A 20,505-nucleotide genomic window follows, 5' to 3' on the forward strand; every position below is an offset into this window, starting at 1 on the left:
ATAAAGAAAAACAGAAAAAAAAAGATAATACAGAGATAGAACAAAGGACAAACCAGAAAAACAAAAAAAAAAAACAAAAACAAAAATTACCATCAAAAACTGAACAAGGATAGCTGCCACAAGGTAGTCTATATCAATTTTAAATACATCTTTCAAGTTTGGCCTTAATTGTATCTGCTGCCATATACCAAAATAAGATATTTTGTTGTTTTGCATTATGGATTCGGGCTGTAGATATTTCCAGATAGATAATGTCAAGAAAAGTCAGATACCACACAATCATTTTCATAACAACGGGATAATAACACATTAGGCCAAAGAAAGAAAAAAAGAAAAAAAAGAAAAAGGGATCCGCCCAGTCACTTAACGGAGCGCATTTTCCAGCGTTTCGGACCAATCTGCTGTGTTTCTCGGCTCACATGCACTAATGCATCCCATTCTCCTGGTGGATCTCCTCACAGAGCTCTGCTCGGCGGTTTCTCTTTAATTCTGCGGCATCTCTCCCCCTGCATGCGGCCCTGCAGCTGTGGAGGAGGGCGGGCGCAGGCTGGACACAATGAGCAGATTTTGGACCGAAAAGTCACTGATGAAGATGATGCGTCATGTGCAGAACGTGGACTTGAGAGGATTTCTGCGCGCATTCGCCCAACGTGATTTGCATTAACTGGATTTGCAGAGCAGGCAGGGAGGGGACTGACCTGGGATCCTCAAGAAACTCCGCGTAAATTTGAAGGTTTTTTCCCTGCAGATATTGGATTTTTTGCGCAGGAGGACGGAAACTCTGACGCAGCGTGGCGGAGGGAGGGGATGATCTCCCGGCCAAACTGACCACACGCAGTTGTAGGGGAATCTGCTCGGGGGAAACATACAAGATGATGTCCCTGATTGATCTGGACGATGATCAGAGATGGGTGCCCACTCACGTCAATGTCACCGTGCTCCGCGCGCGGGGACTGCGCACCAAGGGCAAGCACGGCAGCCGCTACCTGTACACCATCATCCAGGTGGGGAAGGAGAAGTACACCACCGGGCTGGTGGAGAAGGCGGAGCAGCCCGTGTGGAGCGAGGAGTGCAGCTTCGAGCTGCTGCCGGGCATCCTGGAGGCCGGCGGCCGCAGAGCGTACCCGCCGGGCAGCGGGGACCTGCTGCTCACCGTCATGCACCGGGTGCTCATCGGCCTGGACGTGTTCCTGGGCCAGACCATCATCCCCCTGGATGAAATATTCCACAGTGGAGTCTGTCCAAGAGATGAGTAGGTTTGGGCTGGATTACATAGCCTGCATGTCAGTTTTTAGGGGGCTATCCAAGATTCAATTTGGGACCCCCCTTTTCTCCTTAGTTAGTTAGTTAATCTTTATTTCGGTCAATTATAAGCATAAAAAAATCAATAAGATAATAAGGCAAGGCAAGGCAAGGCAAGGCAAGTTTATTTATATAGCACAATTCAACACAGGGTAATTCAAAGTGCTTTACATCAACATTAAAAGCGGCAAGACACAATTAAACAGTAAATAACAAATAAAATTAAATACAATTATGAGAAAAGAAGGTAAAATAATAAAAAGCACAAGTTGCTGAAAACTAATGGCAGTAAAGTACCGCAGGTACACATCTCATTCGCGGTTTTCAGAAAGTATTTTATTTAAAGGGGACCTATTATGGCATTTAATACCTATTTTAAACAGGCCGTGAATGTCTTAAAAACAAGCTTTTGATTGTTTTTGCTAAATAAATGAGAAATTCAGCCTCTGAGCCATGTCTTTATCTTCCCCGTTTCTAACCTCCTTCTCTATGTGGGATTCTGAGTGGGCCGGGAGGTTATAATGAGGCACTGTGCTGATTGGCTGCCTGACGCGATGACGCGAATGACGCGAATGACGCGAATGACGCGATACACCACTTCGAAAAAATGGCGGAAGCTCCGGCCGGTGGAGTTAGTTGTGGGCATGGTTTCACGCATCGCTCCTGTCGTGACGTCACAACAGGAGCAGAATCTGAACGGCTCGTAGAAGCCACATGACACTGAGACTTGACTGAGAAAAGTAATGCGCATCGTTGCAGGATCGAGACGCACATTTTGATGTATAACACACCTGGGTGCACATTACGGTTCGGGGCGAAGAAGCGTTGAAAGAAATGGCATATATTGTGCCAAAATTACACGATTAATTCAAAATAGCAGACTTCCTGTTCGGTTTCGGCCATGGCGCCAAGAGACTTTTCTTTAAGTTGCGACATGATAGGTGTGTGACGATCTTCGTGCATGTACGTCAAACCGTATTGTGGGGCTTGAGGCACGAAGTTTTCTAGGCGGCGCTGTTGAGCCATTACGCCACGCCCATTAATGCAAACCATTAAATATCACATTTTTCACCAGGCCTGGTTTGCGTGCAAAATTTGGTGACTTTTGGGGCACGTTTAGGGGGGCAAAAAGCTCATTTTGTCGGAAAAATAAAAACGAGAACGAGGAAAATAATAATAAAAACATCTCCTACAGATACAATAGGCCTTCGCACTGTAAGTGCTCTGGCCCTAATAATAATAATAGCTGTAATAACTGTAATAATAGTAATAGTAATAGTAATAGTAATAGTAATAGTAATAGTAATAATAATAATAACAATAATAATAATAATAATAATAATAATGATAGCTCTGAAAACAGAAAGTGAAAAGATGCTAAAGAAACCGACAAACCCAATTTAGGTTGTCATTTCATCTCATGCATGTGTATCGTCTATACATCACATCGTACATACTATACATGCATATGATCATACCGGTACACACCCACACACAGGCACACACACACCTACACGCACACATGGGAACATTCTCCTTCTTCTTCTAACAATTCCACGAAGGAGTTCAGACCCGTAAAGTTGATTCTGGGCATGCATTTATCCCTTACACTTTAAGAAAAGAAAAAAAAAAAGATTTGTGAATCCAAAGTGGTAATGGTGCATCCCCTTTTCTCGGAACGCGAAAGCTGGCCTCGTTCCAATTGTAAAATCGGAAAATGAATCATTTCAAACATCAGTGTCATCTATACGTGGGCCTCATATGAGCTAAAAGTGGGTACAAAATGGGTCCCACGTGGGTTTGTCAACAACTTCCAATGTATGTCCATAAGAACCCTGAGTGGGACCTATACCTGTTTTTTAGGAGGGCCCCAATTCGTTCATTTTCTAATTTGGTTTAAATAAAAAACTATATGAGATCCACCCAATTTGCTTTTCTTTTTTTTTCCTTTATCCCTGATGGTCTGCATATATTTGAGCCATATTGGGCCCATGATACTGAGAAGCTGTTTGCCCTTTTCAAACCCATCCAGTCTGTTCTAGCTCAGTTTTAATCCAGAACGGACCTCATGGACATCCTGCTGGTCGCTGCTGTTAGCCATTATCTGTTTAGAACATCATTGTTTGTGACAGGCTATTTTGCACATACAAGCCATGTAGCAACACATACACTGACAATAGCTGAACAGTAGCTACCCATGTGTTTCTGACTCGGTGTGAATAAAATATGACACTGCTGTTATAAACGCTAAAAATAACTCAGAATTTGTTTTGGTGATGTTTGATTCTTAAGTCAGGGTAGGTCAGGTTTTTACAGTATTGCCAGTTGCGATTCTGACTTGACGGGGCTCTCCAGATGAAATTTCAGCTTTGGAGAGCGTATGTAATAGTTATCCTACATAAACTTTGCTGATGATACCTGAGCTACCATGCAGCAAGCACTGACAATGCAATTTTGCAAAAGGAAACACAGAAATTCTGAGTTTTCTCTGCAAAAGAATACTCAAAACTTTTACCTTTAAACATTTGCGAGAAAAAAGTTTAGAAAAATTTGGTTTTATAAACTCAGAAATTTGTGAGAAAACGTACAACCCTGTTAGTGCAATTTGAGACATGATTCAAGTGCTGCATAGTGAAACACTTATGGAATATGGTAATTTAGGTTACTCCAAATTAAGAGGCTATTTTATGCCTCCAGAGATACTGTGTGTTGAGGCTGACCTTGCAGCTTGGGGACACCCTATGCATCGGTATTGTCTGCATATAGAAATGGCTCAGCTCTTCACATGGGAGACAAGAAGTGACGTGACAGTCTGCAGTATTTTTGGAAGTCCCCCCCCAACACACACACACACACACACACACACAGACAGTGCTGGTGATCATAGGTCATGTGCATCTTTTCAACGCAAAATGCAGCAGTTCAGTTAACCAATTATCCCCCCCTGAAAGTTCAGCTTTGCAATCAGATACGTCTTGCAAATGGACACGAGGATCCAAACTGCTCAAGCTTCAACCCTGCAGCCTGGATATTCCAGCCGAGGTTCCCACAATGCACCACTTAATCGACAAGATGAGTTGCAGTTTCCACTGTGGAATAACTCGTGATTTAACCCCCCCCCAAAAAAAGTGCATACTTTTCCTCCACATAGGTTTGTGTTTAGGTTCAGATATATGGTGAAAGTATGTGTGGTTCTTAAGATTAACTCAATTCGGTTTGGTTTATTTGTATAGAATACATTCATCATAAAAGTCACCTCAATGCAGTTTCCAAAGAAAAATATTCAGCCTAGTCAAGGAATTCTTTTAAATAATAATAAAAAAAGCAGTCTGTGAATTAGTGACAGGTGCATCACAGACCAGCTTCACCTGCGGTGTATTGATTTCCACTGGTAGTCAGTAGATAAATATATATAAATCCACAATCTATTTATCACCTGTAGTGCCACTACACATATTCGCAGCTCTATTTTTGCCGTATAAGATATCCAGAATAACCTATTTCAGTGTTTCAACAACAAGAGGTGACATAACTGGACTCAACAGTGTTATGTGAAACACTGAGAAGCAGAAAAGAGGAAAAAAAAACACATCTGGCTTTCATTGTGGATTCCCCACCCTCTCCACTCTGTGAATTTCTGCTGTTAGTTCTGGCTCTAATATTGTCCGTGGTTCACTTATAGGATGTCAGAGGAGGAACGTGAGGGGGCTTCACTGGTTTACCCCTCATGTGTCTCCGAGGTTTTTTTTTATTTTATATGCAGGGACGTGTGGGGATCTGGAGGAATTTAGGCTGTGATTTCCTGCTATGAGGTTTATAAAAGTTTATCAGAGACAGGGCTTAAGCACACCCCCCTCAAGCTGTATTTTCAGATTATGTAATATGTGGAAAGGTTTGCCAACAGGAATTTGTTGTTGTTCATTTTGTCTCTGTGAATGGTGTTGCACAAGTTCTGCTATAAGCTTTTAACAAATATCGCTGCACTTAAGATAATATCGTCCTCATGTACAGTCATGTGGAAAGTTAGAGCCCCCGTCTTTCAATTTTTCCCTTTTTAAGTGTAAAAACATGAGAAAAATCACATCATTGTGTGAAAGTTCAGATTGAGCCTGTAACATTTTTTTGGTTTATTTTTTTCTTTTCAAAAATTGAGCCAGAAAGAAAAGAAAATATGGGCAATACGAAGCCTCTCGATGTTTCACCAGTTCTTGCATCAGTTCCTAATAAATTGATCATCAGGGGGTCTATAGACCTCTGTAAAATCACGGTTTGCTGGTCTGGAGCATTCAGGTGTGCCAAGAGGGAAAACATAATCTTTGGTTTATGCAGAAAACCTGTGCGGAAAGAGTTGGAATTCAGCTTCGACAGTGAGAGAGATTATTTGTAAGTGGAAGGTAAACAAGACAGTTGTCAATATTCCCTCAAAGAAGTTTTTAAAAAATGCTCAGAGAAATTAAAAATAACTTACTTACAGAGCTCAAAGACATTTTTAAAGGTCAAGTCCATGACAGGACAATTACAAGAGGACTGAGCAAGTACTGTTCAGATTGTTGGGACGGACTGCCTAGACAAGTCCTCTTCTGTCTCCAAAGAACATGGAAACATGACAAAACTACATCTGAAGACCTGCTCTCAGATGATTTTGTCATGTTTTTAAACAAATAAAACATATAAGAGAAGGGGCACAAATCTTTACACTTGCACATGTAACTGTAACACTTCAAATGCTGACTGACTTTTATTTATGCAGGTGGTTCAAGCTCAACTCTAAGGCTGGAAGAAAGGAGAAGGAACGTGGTGAACTGCAGGTGACGGTCCAGTTCACGCGCAACAACATGACAGCCAGCATGTTCGACCTCACCATAAAGGACAAACCTCGCTCTGCATTTGGCAAGCTCAAGGATCGCGTTACAGGGAAGAAGCGGGGAGACGTGGAGTCTTCTTCCGCAATCGTGCCGGGCCGCTACGCTGCCCTTTCAGGGTCCCTGGGGCAACCGTTCGGAGAGCAGGGAGGAGGAGCAGTGGAGTCACGAGAAGTGGAGATAACGGAGGAGAAGAGGAGCAAGATGAAAGATTTCTTTAAGGGGAAGCTGCGGAAGGGGTCTGACACCAGGTCATGCTCATCGCTGGCTTCGGAGAGCAGCGTGTCTTCCATGGCCAGTGATAACCTGGCCCCCCCGCCCAGTCTGGACCTGCTCTCAGACCCCCCCAGCTCTCCCATCTACACCTCCAAAGTGAGAGTGGACACCCACTATGGAGAAGCAGATTTAGCTAAGAAAGGTGAGCCTTTGTCCTCTGCTCATACACTACATGTCAGTGTTTTACTGATTAAGACCACCTCATACAACTACAGGACTGTCTCAGAAAATTTGAATATTGTGATTTTCTGTAATGTAATTACAAAAACAAAAATGTCATACATTCTGGATTCATTACAAATCAACTGAAATATTGCCAGCCTTTTATTATTTTAATATTGCTGATCATGGCTTACAGCTTAAGAAAACTCAAATATCCTAGCTCAAAAAGTTAGAATATTCTGGGAATCTTAATCTTAAACTGTAAGCCATAATCAGCAATATTAAAATAATAAAAGACTGGCAATATTTCAGTTGATTTGTAATGAATCCAGAATGTATGACATGTTTGTTTCTGTAATTGCATTACAGAAAATATAGAACTTTATCACAATATTCTAATTTTCTGAGACAGTCCTGTATACGATAAGGCGATTAGACTTTTAATGAGTAACTACATAGATCATAAGATGCGATGTGATTGGATCTGAGAAAATTCTCACACATGAGTTGTTCAGAGCATTTTGGCAACTTTTAGCTTGTTTTTTTTTTCAATGTTATGGATGCCATTTTAAGGCTAACCAGCTCGTATAAATTACTGATCAAGTGGTTGACAGACAACTAGATTGTTTTCTAAACCACACTCTCCACTACTAACGTGGACTGATTTTGCTAAAACATGGTCTGAAGTATGTAAATAATTACACAATCTGCAGATCTGAATGGTGTTCCACTTCCAACAAAAAATCTCCAATGCGACCTGACCAGTCTACCTGTATCCCATAAAGTAATGGGGCCCAACAAGGATAGCTAGTCACAACAGTTATGTGACTGTTATACCACTGGATACTCATTTTTAACCTTGATGTCATATTAAGTGATTAAAACTAAGACCATGCCAGTACGCAGTACTGTATACAGCAGGGATGCCCAAAGTCGGTCATCGAGGGCCGCAGTCCTGCATGTTTTAGATGTTTCCCTCCTTCAACACACCATGATACAAATGAATGTGTCACCAACAGAGTTGTACAAACCTGAATGATGAGCTGATGATGACCTTTAACTACTGTAGAATCAGGTGTGTTGCAACTTCTAAAACATGCAGGACTGCAGCCCCCGAGGACTGACTTTGGGCACCCCTGGTCTACGGCACTGCATGCACAGTATTCACTATGCAGTTTCAAAAGCAGGTGTGGATTTATGTAGGCCTGTGTTGAAAAAATCGATTTCCCAATTCTAAATCGATTCTCACATTAATTCCTAAAAATCGATTCATATGTCTAAAGATCGATTTTTTTTTTCATTTATTTATGTTTTTTTTTCATCATTACATTACAACTTTTGGTTATTTTTTTGTTTATCCCCAAAAAAGGAATGTTTTCTTGGACACGAGAATAACTGGTGCCATGTTTTTGCCTTTAAATATGTTTAAAGGTATGAATGAATGAATGAATGAAAAAAATTTATTGGTCACCACCAAGCATATACACTTAGGTCACGACCAAAGGGGCAGGGCTGAAGCCTCGGCTTATGAATGCCCCCCCTTCTTACATATAAATATAAATGAATACAACAAATGAATAATAGCTAACAACAACAAAAAACATATGCATATTTACATGCATACCTATCTACTTACGTACGTACATACGTACCTACACATATATCCATACATGTACATACATATATACGAGCACATTACATATCCACATACATATGTACACTACACTTTAACTAACACTTTAATGAAAACATTAAAGTGTTAAGTTATAATTGCATAAATTGTCTATATTTCATTACTTTATATACTGTCTTGGGGTTACAAAATTAAAAACCAAAATAGACCGAAAATGGAACAAATAAAAATGGAATGTGGAAATTGATTTCATCCTTCTCTGTTTGCTGCCCTGGATCTGTTTGGTAATTCTGACCCACATGATGTTTCTGAAAGCAGTTCTATCAGCATTCTGGGAGCTGATTGGTCCTTACAGGATCATTAGCTGCCAATACTTGCTGTTGAATCTCAATATAATATATAGTAGTAATATTTTGCATAACTACAGTCATATAATTCATGCAACAGCTCAAAAAACAGTTACAAAGTAGAGCACTTACAGTTTAACAGTTTAATAACACTATCCCAAATCAATATCGGAATCGAATCGGATCGGATCGAATCAAATCTTGATAACCGATTCTGAATCTTAAGAATCGGAATCAAATCGATTCTTGACATTTGAATCGATCCCCAGCCCTAGATTTATACTTAGTTGGCATAAAAAAAATATAAATGTATGTTGAATGGGCCCGGTCGAGATAGGAGATGGAGCTGTTGTCCACAAGATGAGGAGATCAGCGCTTTGAGTCATCTACAAGACTCCAGTAGGATAGTGTGTTGCACTTTAGATGTCAAGGATATCTGCAATAGTCCATTCTCTATGACATGTGAATATTCAAACTGGAAAAACCATTTAAGGGTCTGCAGTCACACACCGATTAGTACTTTATTTCAGTGCATCTGCTTACAATAAGAACCATTGTGAGTGTGAATGTGTGAATAATAATCAGAACCAGCTTTAATTACCCAGGTCTGTATACATGAAATGAGGAATCTGTAGTCGGTTACCTTTCCCTCTGTGTGCATACTCATACACGGTAGAACAGTTTGTACAACCTCCATGAGTTTAATAGCCCCCACATGAGTTATGGCCCATTAAGCGTCAATAAAATAGACGTATAAAGCAAAATGTGAAATGAAAAATGCATAACGGCAGAGAATTACACACTTGAAATTCAAACTCAGCATTTCTACCTGGAAGTCACTTGACTTGGACCCCTCCGGCTGCAAGAGATGGCTTTGGGAGGATTTTTTTAAGCCTAGCTTGGCAAGATACAAATTTAGATAAGGACCCCATCTATGAAAAAAAATTATTAATGCACAAAAGAGTTTCTCATTGCATTAAAATGTGACGCTACGGGGCTTTTGTTGAAGTATCACTAACTATTTAATGAGCTTCACTTGCAACCGTATAACCACTATCTTGTTATTAAGTAGAACACGTTTGGGTTTACGGTAGCTTAACTGTGCTTTCTCAAAATGGGGTCTGGAGTCCATGTTTTAGGATTTGCTCTAGTTGGAAAAATGTTAATGAAAGATCCATATAACTCATTTGCAAAAACAACAAGTATTAAGCCTTGATTCTGAATTCAGATACAAACCAACCACTTTTATAAATATACCAGTTCTGTAAGGCCTAAAATGTTTGTTGTTCTGATGCACTTTTTTGTGTTTTTCCAACAGTGCTCACGAGCCAGCACACCACAAAAATCTTCACCCACAAGCGGGCCTTCAGCGACGAAGCGAGCAAGATTTCAACAGCCTCGCCTCGATCAAATATCTCCGTGGAGTCGCTCAAAGGTCGTACCATGACTCAGTCCCAGTCGTCCTTGTGTATTAATGGAAGTCATGTTTACGACTCTGAGCCGTCGACCAAGGGCTCCGGGGCGCTCTCATCCAAGCTGGTTCTGCTGGAAAAGTGCTCCCCGCTGTCTCGCTCTCTGCAAAATCTCACCAAAAGAAGCGAGGACAAAGGCTCCTTTACAGAGGGCCGACGCTGGTCCTTTGACAAGTTGAAGAAAGAGGACAAGGAGGAAGAAAAGGAAGCTCTTGGATCGTCTGTCCAAGTTCAGGAAGCTCAGACAGGGGCCCGCCCTGTGCAGGCGGCGATGCCCATCGTCTCCTCTCCTGCTGCTTCGCCCGAAAAAGGGAGGAAGCTAAGAAAGACGTTATTCTCTACAGGAAGAAGTGATTCTCTCCCGGTGAAATCAGACAGTAACCAGAGCGGCGCCACATCTGAGGGCCGGCTCAGGGGCTGGTTTGGCTCTGGTGACTCCCAGAACAAGCCAAGGTGAGTCAGGGTCATCTCACAGGCTCACCTGTACGCTTTACACTGTTTCATGAATGTACTTCCTAGTGGGCCTTGTTGGATGCTTGTGTGCGGTTTGGTGTACTCGTTTTGTTCTCTGCTCATTTGAAAATGAAAATGATTTCATTTTGTCCATTTTTACAACCATGCCGTGTCATCATCCCACACCATATTTTCCCCCGATAACACTTTGGCCTTATTTTCTTTCCGGTGTGTTTCTCTATCAAAGCCGTAAAGTCACAGTGGTTTAGAGGGAATCATGTGATGTTGATATGAACTCACCCATCACAGCTGCTGACGGCGCAGGTGGTGCTTGAATGGCTGCAGTGCATCAATTATTTATATTTATTATTTTACTTTTCTTTTGTGTGTTTTTTGCTTGGATTATTTTGCAGATGTGCTTTGGCCTTTGTTTATATTTATGTTTCCATAAATCTGCCCAGATCTTCTGATGTTTTGAGACTGAAGGGGGATATCAGCTAGTATTCTGTTTGTGTAGAAAGTTCCCCACCTGGTAACGTGGCACATCATTAACTAAGAGGACTATTGTGCCCTATTTTCCTCCACAGGCTGGAAGTTTCTCCTAAGGTAGAAAGCAGCCCTGACGCACCCCTTCCCTTCCCTTCTTGCCCCCCTGCACATCCTCAGTGCTCCTCTCCCTCCACTCTCCCCTCCGCTCACGTCTCACCTGAGGACTGCAGTCACGTTAATGTCTTCACGCCTTCATCTTCCCCTCCCTCCAACCCCCTCTCCCCTTCCAACCCTTTCCTTCCACAATTGCAACACAACCCCTTCTTTGAGGTGCTTGTAGCGGAAGACTTGCAGAAGTCGCCTCCTCGTGGGCCGTGCTCCTCTCCTGGCTCATCGCCCTTTCATTACGTCACCCTGCCCGCCCAGCCCTGCACATCCAGGACCGCTCCCGAAGCTAGAGCTGGAAATATGGCTTCCATAAGGCGGGAGCGCCCTAGGCCAGTAGCTAGACAGATTTCCCTTCCTGCATTATTACCAAAAACCGTCTCTCCAGGCTCCCCGGACCAGTTTGGTCCTTGCTCCACTTCAGCGTCTGCAGGAGATTGGGAGGACTCCTTCGACGCCTTTGCCAGTAGCAGGTTAAAATCTCCTAAACAGTCGCGAATAAGCTCAACGTCATCAAATAGTCGACCCCTTTCCAATGCCTATAACTATGCACAGGATCACCAGGCATACAAAGAGGAGCCGCCACCGTTGCCTCCAAGGAAACTTTTAAGGACTTCAGTGAATGAGATTTTCTCAGACGGCTGGCTGCATAGAGGCCAGGAGCTAGCTGTCCATAAAGAAGCCTACCTCCTTTCGCAGACGGGTGTGGCCTCACTACAGCGCGGCAGAGAAAGCGAATCCAAGAGAAACAGCGTATCTCCAGACCCGCATACAAACAGCGAGACATCCGACTCTCTCAGCGTCCACTCCCACAACACAAGCACTACGTCGCCTGGACTCATGTCCGAGGACAAACTTCAAAAGTTCAAGTATGAACCTCTGGAAGATGAAATTCACTGCTGGGGAGGGATGTTGTTTGAGCAAGACTTGTATGGACGTGTCTGCAGAGGAAATTATGCACAATCGAGAGTACTCAGTCATTCTTTATCATTGGGTGCTGAGAAAACTGCAGGAAACATAATCACATCTACACTTCCTGAAAACGAGCTATCTGCTTGTGACCCCTTCAACCTTCCTTCTCCTTCTGCCAAGGTACCTGATATCTCTTGCACCCCTACAGAGGAGATAATAGACAGTAATTCTTATGAAACCACATGCCTCAACAATAACATATCTTTCTCGTTAACGTTGGGAGATCTGAACATGAATGTGAATGATTCAGAATTTAGTTTTATTGATTCTGATGGCTCTCCTCCATCAGAGGAAGCTGATACTCTCAAAAGCTTAAACAATTCAGGTGAGGCCTCGTTTCCAGAAGATTCCCAGATGGTCATCTACCAACAGACGACTGAACCTGAAGCCATGTTCACTTTGAAGGAAACCTACATACCTGCAATGAACTCCTCTTACGAAGTCACTGCAACTTCTAATAAACTGTGCAAAGTAACTCCAGTTTGCCAAGGCAATTGCCAAGATTGTGAACTGAATAATGTAGCACCACACTGTTTCTGCAGGGTGACCAGCTTGATTGCTGCTTTGAAGTCCCAAAATCCGGCAAACGATTTGCAACGTGTAAATGAACGTAAAGAAGAGCAGAGAAGTAGTGATGATGACTTTAAAAAGGGCTGTGATGATAATGGAAACCTGCAAGACCAATTAACCAAACCCAACCAGGCCGAACCCTTTTCAGGGGTCGTTAGTGCACGAATCAGACCGAAAGGAACCTCCCGCCAGAACAGCAACGACAGCCCGAGGAGCCAAAGCAAAAGTGGAGAGAAAGAGTTTGAACAGCTTTTATCTCTCGTTCAAAACATTTCAGACGTCGGTGAAGGGCCGTTGTCGTATCAGCCCTCTAAGTCCGCCTTGCCGTCCTCGCAGGCTTCAGATAAACACGCAGCCATGCTGGAAAGTAGCACCACCAACCACCAGCAACAGGAAAGTGAAAATAAGTCCATTACAACGCCACAAATCTCTCCAAAGATCAACACATCACGTATAACGGAAAAGCTGTCTGCGATCAGTTTTGAAGACCTCCATGCAAAAGTTGCACCAAACTGCAGGACGCCCTCCAAGATGAAGATTGGGAAATCTTTGGAAAAGCCTGAGCTCTGCTCTCCCTCCACCTCTTCCGCACTCTCCTTGTCAGCTGACACCCCTGTCTGTTGCCCCCCCATACATCCCCCTAGCTCAGGGCCCGGTGCGGGAGCCGGCACTGCGCTGGCCGTGGCCCCCTACACCTCCTCCTGCTCTCCCACCTCCACCACTGACCAGCCCCTGGTCCATGCACGGCACTCACTTTTGCCTGAGGAGAACCAGCCTGCTAGTAAACTCCCCCATCAAGAGAGCAGGTGAGAGTCCTCACACTACAACATGTCTTGTGTAGGTAGTTACAAGCTGTGTGAAAGATGTGCTCTATAAAACATGTACAGTAGATGTATTTTCCTATATTTGGTTGCTGTGATCACTTCATTTTCATGCTGCGCTGGCTTTCTTGGAATGAACAGATTCATTTATTTACGTCTGCTTCTCCATCCAGTGTGACTGGATGGCAGCTGCTGCATTGCGTTTGGCTTTTCTTCCCATTTCTGTTGTTCATCTCATGTTTCAGTTTCTTGTTAGCTTTTTGGAAATTTCTTTTCTTTTCATTTGCTCTGGCTACAGTCACCCCGCCTTCCTACCATTTAGATAAACCTGCTCATTATAAAGATAATGCAGAATTATATTATTAGTGTATTTTTTTGCTTAGCACAAAAAAAAAGTAAGAGCGCAACATTTTGTTTAAAGATTGTTTGTGGCTTTAGTGGCGTTTATTTTTTAAAGTGGCTTTTAAAGTGGAAAAATGGGTAGAGAGGGGAAAAGACACGCAGTAAAGAGCAACAAGCCGGGATTCAAACCTGCGCCGCCTGCAGGAGGGCGATAGCCTCTGTATGTGGTGCGCCCGCTCTGAGCTATCCGGGGCCCTGAAACTATTTCTTTTAAATACTTGGATTGAATGTTTCTCTTAAGAAGAAGCTGGCATATAACGAATGGGACAGTCAGAAGCACTGATTACATGACTTATATAATGATTCCTCTTTTAAAACCACTTCTGTTCCCCACATCAGATTGTTGTGTTCTGCATATTGATTTGGCTTTTTTTTTTTTAAAGAAAAAACCTGCCTGAACATAACCTTCCACCGGACTTGGGAACAGCGCTGTGACAACACCGACTTGTGCCTAAAGTCACAAACTTTTGTGGCTGGGTTTTATATAATTGTGCTCTTTTTGCTAGCTAAAATTTTTAGTAGCGCTCCTGGGCTGATAGTTCCACAAAATAAATCAATAAATCACCCAAAACCTTACAGATTCAACTGCAGATGAGACTCTAGACTGTTTGATATTTCCCTGCACTTTACCGCTCCTTGTGTGCCAGGAGTTACATTTGTTGATGGGTTTTACAGGATGCATATGGATTAAAGGAAACACACCGGTATCTAATTTTCATCTTGGACAAGATGACTCACTTAGAAGCTGTATGTCGTCTTAGTTATGCACCGCTGATATACACTCTCTAAGTGTTGTTGAAATGCTTTTGCTGACCTTTTCATTTTGCAGACCTCATCCAGTGAAACCATTAGCATCCAGCCAGTCAGAGAAGAAGGACGGCCGTTCTGTTCTGGAGAAGCTCAAGTCTACCATCAACCCTGGACGATCGGCTCATCAGGCTTCAGCTGAGCCTGAGATCAGTCAGGTACACTTAATACAAACACACAACTTTACAACAAGGATAGGTTGTTTTCTGACATCTTATACAGTGATTATTCTTAGTCATGTGAATTCTCACTGTTTTCCACAGCAGGTACACAATGATTCATGATCCTAAAAGAACAGTCTGCTATTATAGAAATCACAGGCACATTTGCTGCTGCTCCATAAAGGCTCATTGTTAAACTTAGGATGCCTCCTTCGCTCTAGAGAGAAATGTTGTTCCTTTAGTCCTCTTGTTACATAATTCTTTGGCACAGATAAGTGTGTTCATGCTAGGGCAGCTTCAGTGTCATATGTAATTTAATAGGAATTTCCTAACCCTACAACTTCTTATCCAGTTATATAAACTGTTATAGCTGGGCTATTTAGAGGGCTTCTTTATCATTTCAGCAGAAGCTGCAGTGAACTTGATGGGTTTGAAACTTAACAATATACTGTGTAAAAATAACTGGACAAAGTGTTGTTGGACATAGGTTTTCTGAAGAGTTAGTTTGAAGCCTTTTTTGGGGCTCTGGATGATGCCGTATTGGCTTGAACTGACTGCTCACCCCCAGTTAATCCAGCGAGGACTCTGGGCTCCACTGGACCTCGGTCTTGCAGTGGTCTGGGGTTGAAGTTTGTCAGTCAGAAAGGGTCCAGGCCAGTCTGGAGGGTGACTGGGTTAGAGAAAACAGCTGATATGAATTCACAACTGAACAGTCAAATGATACACTGCAATGCAGCTGTAATTTAATAACAATAATATAATCACTCCTTTACAGTTGTAACGGATCTGAAATCTAGATATGGAAACCAAAGCTGTTTTTGTACCAGGCTGTAAATATATTTATTCTTACTGTAATGTGTTGACATGAAGGTCATAGAGAAAGACTCACTTTTGGACCCAGTTTGCACTGAAAATTTGAGGAACTGCAATTTCCAAAATCAAATAAATGTAACAGCCTGGCGAGATGGATGTAGCCTCTTGTTCTCAAATAACTCATTAGTTCCAACACTTCTCTCTGACTCCTTGTCAAGCATGAGACAAAAGACTAAATGCTGAAAAAAAGAACAACAGCAAGAACACAAAAAACAAAATAGCTTGTTGTTTTGTTTTAGTGTTTTTTTTTAAGCATTTCTAAAAGCCTGAGTCTCAGATATAAATGGGAAGGGTTTCACTACACTGTAAAACAGTCTCTGGGAAAATTGTTCTAAAATGCAGATTATATATATGTATAAGATCTCAAACGTTCAAGGATTCCAGAGAAATCTCTGTATGCTTGGAAACAAGTTTAAAACTCAAGGTTAAAAGCACGGAAGGACTATGGCCTTGGATCCCTCTGTGGGGGTGTTTACATGCACAGTAATCTTACAATATTCATCCAGTTAAAAACAGAATAAGAAACTGCCGGGTTAACAGCATTTTCTGATTACACTAATCTGAATAAGGTCATATTCTGAGTGAGCAGGGATCAAATTAAGCACCACTGAGTACTGTTACAACCCACGTGATATTTTCACAGCATTCTGCAACACACACACTAAATAAACTTAATTAAAAAAAAGAAAAGACAATATTATAAATGCTGCTACCTTCTCAGTGTAATCAGCACAATAATTCAATTCAATTTTCAATTCAATTTTATTTATATAGCGTCTAATACAACAGATGTTGTCTCTAGACGCTTTCCAGAGATCCAGAACATGAACATAAACATAAACATAAACCCCCGAGCAATTGTTACTATTATAATGTGGAGATAACTTCCATAATGACAAATGGAGGTGCAGCGAAGACACCACTAATACTCCGTGATAAATGCAGCTTTAGTCGCCATCCAGATGAGTTCTCTGTAAGGGAACAACTTACTTATTTCAGAGCAAAATTCTGGATTAAAATGTATTCTGTACATACTATAAGCACAGATCTGTAGTGTGAAAAATGTAGCCACTACACTACCTCCGATCTCCAAATCGACGAGCCGCAAAGATTCTTTAATAATCCAGAATGCTTGCCTACTTTCTTTGGGAAACAGAACTGAGACACCAGCTGTGCTCATCATGTTAATAAATGCACAGCTAGACGGCTGCCATGACTTCAGTCTGTCTTGTGACTCTTGTTTCTGCTGCTGAAACCGTGCCAGCTTGATTTTTGTAAACAGTGACCTTTTACAGATGACGTGGTCTTTTTAGTGTCTTCTGCAATTTCAGTATCAATTATTGAGGACAGAAACTCATAGAAAAGATAGAGTGAAATTATTGTCTTACTTGCTTAGACTTTTATAGGAAGATTGTCACCAAGCTTATGGTTTACAGTCAGCTAATAGGGTGGCTTGTTTCAGACAGAAAATAAGTCTGTCCACCAGCTCCTGGCAGTTGAGACATGATAAACCACTCTTATTTAATAAACCGGTCATAATTAACCACTGAACATTTTCTGAATTAGCTCATTTGCCGTTTGATACGAGACTTCATACTGCTCTTTTCCTCCAATAACCCAGAAAGCCTCTGCTAGCCAAACATAGCATAGCTGCTGAATTTACATTCATATTTAGATACTATGAGTTTACCTCGTGTGGCGACAACTTTGTCAAATGAGACGCAATAATCTTATTAGCCGGTATGTAAAAGGAACTGTACTGGGTCCAGTGATCAGGTCCAAAACCCTCTTGAAATGCTGCGTTCAAGTGCTAGTCGGAAGTGGGCAAAGCCAAGAAGTTTTAACTCACTTCTGACAAACTTCCTTACAGAGAGAATAAATGTCTACAGGAAGGAAATGTTCGTTTGATTTGCCAATAACAGCAGACGAATGTACGGAGGATGTATTTATGTCGGCTTCTAACACTTTCTTTCGCACATACTGTAAGTCGGCTAAATGTAGATGGAAATGCCGCTACACTCGTTGACCACTGCCATGGGCTGATTCCCAAAACATTTATGTTTCCCTTTAAAGCAGCAGAAACGACCTTTACTCGTATTAAAATATCAGTTTCATACTCATGTGGAGGAATATTTAAGTACTTTTAGGGAATGTCATCTCACTTTCCCATCCCTATACTGTCAGCAACGACCAACCAAACTAACTTTGGACTCGACGTCCCGGTCGTCTCAACTGTGTATTGCTTTAGAGCCATACTGTATGTTGCAGATCAACAAGATGAAACTGTCTTGCAAAGCTTTAGTGAACTACATGGAAAAGGCGAAGTAAAGATTCGATAAAGTAATGAATGAAGAGAAGACAAGAGTGCCTGAGCAAGAGACCAAGCAAATCATATGCAGTATCATGAAAGCGACTGTACTACCACGCCTACGCGGGGATTTGCTGAGTTAGAAATTGCAAAAGTTCCTGTGTGATGCTGGGAACACATTTTCCAGAATACTTTCCAAACATTTATTTCTACAGATGTATAGAGCCCTTTCAGTCCTGTTTGACAGATAATATCCTTTCTGCTTCTTTCTCCTCCGTCGTAGGAGGTAGCGGTGGACAGAGCTGCCCAGTACCAACACCTGACCAACATGGAGCTGATCTCCCTGCTGCTGCAGCAGGAAATGGACATGCAGAAGCAGCAGCTGGCCTCTGCGCAGCAGGGCGCGCAGCTGGAGAAATGTGAGGCTGAGCTGAAAAAGGTCAAAGCACAGGTCCGAGACCTGGAGGACTATATCGACAACCTTCTCCTGCGGATCATAGAACAGACACCCACCCTACTTCAAGTGCGCGGGAGGCACAAGTGACGACAGTGCCAATGTGCATTTGGTGCGATGCACATGACGTGTGCCTCTAGAATATTAATTGAGGCTGGGAGTTATTGTTCTAGAGGTGGTAGCAGTCACAGAAATGCTCCACGAGATAATCCAGGTCTTCTCACTGCTGATACTGCCCTGTTGATGTAGACACGATCTTACCAACCATGCATGCTTGTTACTATCCCAGTTTGGCACAAGCAAAATTACAGAACAACAGGTGATGACAAAAAGCTTCCACCAAAGCAGACTAAAGTGAGTATTTCACATGTTGTTACCAGACTTTAAAAAAAGAAAAGAAAAAAGCAGCCAGCTGTTGTCAGATTAACTTTAAGAACACTGCTTTTGCACATGCATAAAATAAAATATAAGCTGGAGAAAAGCTTTTTTGGAACGGCATTGAGTTGAGATTACAACATAAACTCAAGAAACTTTTTCAAATGAAATCTTGGATTAACAACAAAAGTAACATTTTGATGATCCTCATAGTGTTTTATTGGTTTCCGAAGTGATGCAAGCCCATCAGGGTTAACTTGAGTTGATTTAATTTCTTCAGACAAGGTTTAAAATCGAGTAGAAAAAAAAATAGCAACTCATAAAATGCCGCTTTGCAATGTCACCGATGCAAAAGAGACGTTTCTGCATTAACAACGCTGTATGATGCGCAAAAGAGCAAACGTTTGTGAAAGACTGTAAAGGACAAAGACAGGTTTTGGGTTTTTTTTTGTGTATTTTCTTTTCTTTTCTTCTTTTTTTCATTGCTGTCTTCCCTTTAACTACAACTATTAAAATGGCAATGTTGGAGGTTTTTTTAAGTTCTATTTTACATTTATGTCACAATTGTAATAATGCAGTAAATCAGAGTAAGTTATTACTATCAGATACCTTTATCATTATAATATATTGTAAAGTCTCTGTAGTACCACTGTAGCTAGCTGCATAGCTTCGACATGACCGCAGTACTGTAGTAAAATAAAGTGCACATCAATCAAAATTACGCTTGTTTGTCCGTTTGTCGGTCCGGCCCCCTGCAGCACTGAACAGGAAGAAGCTTGTGTAGAAAATAAATGGATGGATCAACCTTTAAGGTCAATATTATGTTGCTATGGCAACATGATTTTTGTGCACACTTCACAGTAATGTACTTTGTGAGTGTAACTCCTGCGTAAGCAATGTTTGTTTCTCTCCACTAGAGAGCAGTCCTGACTGCACAGTTTTTTTTATGGCTCAAAGACTTGCAGCTTCAGCATCTCTGCTTTTCAGTTCAATCAAAAATTAATGTTCAAGTTTCCCCTGCTCCACTTTTACGGCAGGGGATTTTTTCCCCCCCTTTCTTCTTCATTAATGTTGATTGTGCATTATCAAATACTGTTTACAACCAAGACTTCTCTAAAGTCAAATATAGCATAACAAGCAGCTCTTGTTTTCCACTTTACTCTGAACAGTGTGCACTCTGAGACTATTTGGTCTCTATTTGGTTTGCATCAACAGCACAAATGTGGTAGAAAAGAGGTTTTAGTTCTTTTACATGCACATTAAACATGATGTGTTTAAAGAAAATGAACCCCAGACACAAAAACAAAAATCTAATGGTCATATGTGTTTATTTTTTATTGCATCATGTGACACATCAACAAGATGAAATTATCCCACAGAGTTATAGTGAACATTATAGCAGATAAGAATAGCGAAAAGATAAAAGAATGACAAAAGAGAAAACAAGAGTAACTGAGAGACCAAACAAGGTTAAATCTTAGACAACAATGTTAAAGCAGATTGGCTTTCACACACATAAGGGGAACCCTCTGAGTTAAAAACTGCAAAAAGCCATTTTTTTTTTTACAACATTATGTGGTTTTATTTTGCATAACATGAAT

The 20,505-nt window shown here is 41.6% G+C and overlaps 1 protein-coding gene across 1 annotated transcript; it reads left to right on the forward strand.

The window, feature by feature from the left end:
- The first annotated feature begins 403 nt into the window (after positions 1-403).
- On the forward strand, positions 404-19,601 carry rab11fip5b (RAB11 family interacting protein 5b (class I)). Its single transcript, XM_061724925.1, has 6 exons — positions 404-1,252; positions 6,053-6,582; positions 9,901-10,507; positions 11,095-13,509; positions 14,756-14,891; positions 18,359-19,601. The coding sequence occupies exons 1-6, from the start codon at positions 873-875 to the stop codon at positions 18,617-18,619; spliced, it is 4,329 nt and encodes a 1,442-aa protein (XP_061580909.1). The 5' UTR covers positions 404-872; the 3' UTR covers positions 18,620-19,601.
- The last annotated feature ends 904 nt before the right edge of the window (positions 19,602-20,505 follow it).

Source organism: Cololabis saira, chromosome 7, assembly GCF_033807715.1.
Source record: "Cololabis saira isolate AMF1-May2022 chromosome 7, fColSai1.1, whole genome shotgun sequence".
NCBI lineage: Eukaryota > Metazoa > Chordata > Actinopteri > Beloniformes > Belonidae > Cololabis > Cololabis saira.